Source organism: Citrus sinensis, chromosome 8 (genome assembly GCF_022201045.2).
Source record: "Citrus sinensis cultivar Valencia sweet orange chromosome 8, DVS_A1.0, whole genome shotgun sequence".
Taxonomy (NCBI): domain Eukaryota; kingdom Viridiplantae; phylum Streptophyta; class Magnoliopsida; order Sapindales; family Rutaceae; genus Citrus; species Citrus sinensis.
Genome location: NC_068563.1, coordinates 27,932,079 through 27,936,461, shown reverse-complemented (window position 1 = coordinate 27,936,461; position 4,383 = coordinate 27,932,079). Strand labels below are relative to the sequence as shown.

The 4,383-nt window shown below is 35.0% G+C and overlaps 1 protein-coding gene across 1 annotated transcript; it reads left to right on the top strand.

Annotated features, from left to right (window-relative positions):
- Window positions 1-1,657: 1,657 nt before the first annotated feature.
- LOC102623288 (LOB domain-containing protein 1-like) lies at window positions 1,658-3,486 on the top strand. Its single transcript, XM_006488107.4, has 2 exons — window positions 1,658-2,112; window positions 2,608-3,486. The coding sequence occupies exons 1-2, from the start codon at window positions 1,840-1,842 to the stop codon at window positions 2,962-2,964; spliced, it is 630 nt and encodes a 209-aa protein (XP_006488170.1). The 5' UTR covers window positions 1,658-1,839; the 3' UTR covers window positions 2,965-3,486.
- Window positions 3,487-4,383: the final 897 nt, after the last annotated feature.

The following is a 4,383-nucleotide window of genomic DNA, read 5'->3' as shown; positions in this document are numbered from 1 at the left end:
GGTTAAAAGAGTAGAAAGATGCAGCAGTGTCTTGGTGCTGCGGCGGCAAATGAAAGCTCCCCAATTTACTCTCAAAACCAAAAGCTTATCAACTGATTTGCTAAAACGTGGCATCTCGCTAAAGGGCGAGGCACTAGTTAGTTATGAGTGGACCATCTTGGATTTTGAATTTTGTTTTCAAATTTCTTACTCTTGTTTCAATCTCTTTGAATTGTGATGGATAAGACTTAAGAGAGCATAACAAAGGGTACTGATTTTGATTTTGGATGTACATGGGAAGGGTTTTATTGATTAATCTTTTTTTTCTCTTTGGCGTTCGTCATTTGTTATTAGATGCTTTTAAAATAAATTATTCTAACTCGAAATCATCTTCTTGTTCCAATTTAAAAGGGAAAAAAAAGGGTACAAAAAGACTTAATGGGTAAATTATAATTATAATTAATCTCTATAGAACGCGTTTTCGGAAACACAAAGGATTATTCACACTATGCTATGCTAATTAAAGTACGACTTTTTCTGCTGCATAGTCCAATCCAGGAAAGCTGGAGAGAGAAATTATGGCAACTAAAGAACCATATGTCTTGTTAGAAAGCTCCTTCTCGTTCCGCACTTGATAAGTTAGGCAACCCACAAAGAATTCTGCTTGAGTAACAACTCTTTTATTTCCGTTGAATAATTGATATTTATGAGGGAAATTAAGGAGTAAGATTGTGAAGTTTATATTAATAAATGAGATTTTTTTTTTCCCAAAAACAATTGAGGTTTTGTTTGGTATCCTTTATGTGTGTGGTTTTGAACTCACAAGTGCCCAACACTAATACATAGAGTTATGCTTTGAAAGCATAGTTGCCGAGCAACAAGTAGGGTGTGTTAGGGATTGAGATTGGACAGAGTTACAGCACTAAAGTGTTTGGTAAATACTAACTGTTGTAGTTTGAAAGTTATATTAATATGATTTTTTTACTTGTATAATGGAAAATCTATTATATCTTTAATAATTTTATCAAAATTATTATTTAAAATTTATATTTATTATATATTATTAACTTTTTGTTTCATAGTTACAGTTTTTTTTCCACAGCAGCTATAACTTAAAAATAACAGCACCTCAATCCCAATTCCCAAACGCACCCTAAGTGTGATTATAATTAGCAAACTTATTAGACATGTTATGATATTAAGACATTGAACAAAATATACATATGCATGTGATTGGTGGTTATGAATAAAAAAGTAAAAATAGTAACTGAATTTTAACAACATAACATAAATGCACGTGCGACAAAATCTTTAAAGATCATACAAATTAAAAACATATTGGAAGGGACCCAAGTTCATATTAGTAAATGTCGTCCTGGTTAAAGTCTTTCTATACATTTATTAGTCTTGCGGGGCAGTTTCTATGTTGCCATAATTTATAAAGAGAAATTACTGATGACTACCGTAATTCATAACCGGCTCCAAATGAATTTTTTTTTTTTTTTTTGTAGGGGTTTTTTTAGTTTCCATATATTATATATGTTAAACAATAATTTTCAAACCCGAAGAGCTTTCATACAATAAAGCCAAAAAAAATGTAAACCTAACGGGAACGAATCAACAAAAAAGAAAATGGCGAAAAACACAGCAGCCACGCAACCTAATTAATTTTCAACTCGAATAATCATGATGACGTCCAATTTCTTTACGATGACGTTCTCTTTCCTCTCGCTTTTTGCCTATTTATACACATCCCATTTTCACTTCTCAAACCCTGCCCCGCTCCCTCTCTCTCAGGTCTCACTCTCAGCTAATCCCTCTTAAATAAAAATATATCAATATTAATAATTACCAAACCATATGCTAAAAATGGAGAACTATGAGGCCGCTGCCACAAGAAATCCTAGCAAAGTTACCAGTAGCCGTGCTGGTTCGTCATCTCCTCCTCCAATATCAGCTAATTCTTCTGCTCCGCCGCCAGTTATCATGAGCCCTTGTGCTGCATGCAAGATTCTGAGACGTCGATGTGCTGACAAATGTGTTTTGGCTCCTTATTTTCCTCCAACCGAGCCTGCCAAGTTCACTATTGCTCATCGTGTTTTCGGTGCCAGCAATATCATCAAGTTTCTTCAGGTACTCAATTACCTGGTTTCTTTGTCAATTTTTCATACTTCAGTGCGTGTTTCGTACTTCCGTGAAACTTAAAAGGGTTTGTTAATTAGTCAACATGTTCATACTGATCTAGCTGAGGAGACTAGGCAGCAGTAACATGTGTTATATGTCAGAGGTGGGGTGTCGTCGTGCTTTAATGTTTTTAGTGGACTAAGCAAACATAAAGCAACTTTTAAAGGGGGTTGAAGGTAATTTTCGCAGCTCCTGGTCTCAACGCCCCTGTTTATAGTAATGGGATTGTGAGTGAAATAATGAGAACACCGGTGCCGTGGGCTGCTGGCTAATTAATAAATAAAAGAAAGTGACAACTCTAAAATGCACGCGCAGGCCATAAGCGCCTCACATCCGGCGGATAGATAAAGCATATGCCGTTTCTTGATTTTGTTGTTCACATGTATATGAATATATGTAGTGGAAATGGACATAAAGATTTAATTTATTGACTTGTGGATGCAGGAACTTCCAGAGTCTCAGAGAGCAGATGCTGTGAGCAGCATGGTTTACGAAGCAAGTGCAAGAATCCGGGACCCAGTTTACGGATGTGCGGGAGCAATTTGTCAGCTACAGAAGCAAGTGAGTGAGCTGCAGGCACAGCTAGCTAAAGCACAAGCCGAGGTTGTGAACATGCAATGCCAGCAAGCAAACCTTGTGGCCTTGCTCTACAAGGAAATGGGAAAATCGCCGCAGCCCAATTCGCCACAATCTGTTGACCACTTTATTACAAGCCCAGAAAGCCCTGAAGCAAATCCCTGCAGCTTCTTTGAGGATAACAACTTATCTGGGTCATTATGGGAACCAGCTCTTTGGACATGATCTTAATTAAAGTATTAGTTAGTTATTTAATTATAATTAGATAATAATTGAGAACCATATTTAATGGTACGCGTCCGACGAAATTCTCCTAACTCAAAGCCAATGGGAAGGAGGAGTTGGAGGAAATTAAACGAGCAGTCTCTAGCTAGCGGAAAATCCTCAGAGTGTTCCAAGGAAACATTGCTCTTTTTCCATTTACTCCTTGTTATGTGTGTAACTTAACTAGTTATGATCACATGTATTTACATGTGGTAAATAGTAAATCGATAAGCAGCAGTGCTACCGGTGCTCCTAAGTAGCTAGACTGATTTAGTCAATATTTAACTTAGTTTTGTTGGAGGAAACCGAAATTTGATTAGGATCTAACTAATCTCTTTGTTAGCTTGGCGAAGTAGATTATGGGTCTTTTCTTTCTTTTCTTCCTTCAATAAATATATGTACGGTTGAAAAAGGGGTTAATTTTTTTGTTTAAGTCCAATATTTGTAAGCTTTATTATTGAATCAGAAACTACTTTTTGGTCACCTACTATCATTACTTAACCTTATGACGTGTGCGTTTGATATGTAATTAAATTCCTTGTCGAAGTAACTTTTGACCATCACTTTCTTCTGGAATTGCTTACCATGCATGGAGACCATGGTGATCACTCAAAATCTTCATAAGACTAGCTACTTAATTAACAATACGTAAGCAAACTTGCATATGGCTGCGTTTCAAATTTGCTTATGATTAAATCACTACACCTAAAGTGTTTGATAACTAAAAACTTGCAACAATTAGCAAAAGACACTGTGAATCTATGGTAATTATGTTTACGTTCAATCTAGTTAATCTTTATGGTACACTAAATCGCATTTGTTCTATCAACAGAAAAAGAAAAATGAGCATCTCTAATTATATATATAATGACCTATTCACGACTAATAAGATTTATATTATCTATATCATTTACCTTCGTGTATTTTATCTTTTGTTAGTTAGAAGAATGTCATTCCAGTTAAAAGAATATCACTTTAATCACTCATATCGTTTTAAGTGATGTAACATCTCACGAGTATATAAATAAGACGATACATCAAATAAGATATTAAATAAGATAGGATTTCGTTATCTTTTAAGATACTACAATAATATGCCAAACAAGATAATAACAAAATCGATCAATATAATTCAGTTAATCATTTTTATATTCAATAATGCTCGTACGCACTTCCTCCTACCACTTTTTTTTTTTTTTTCTAAGGGAAGAACTCACCTTTTCATAGAGCCAACTTTATTTTTCAACCTGTCTAGACTTCAACAACTTCCGACACGTAGCACTCTTTGCTTGCATTTAATTTCCTTGGTCTCAACGAAGGCTTTTGTTTTTCCCTTGTTTTATAAAAAGCCTTAGTAATACTTTTTACTCGCATATTCAC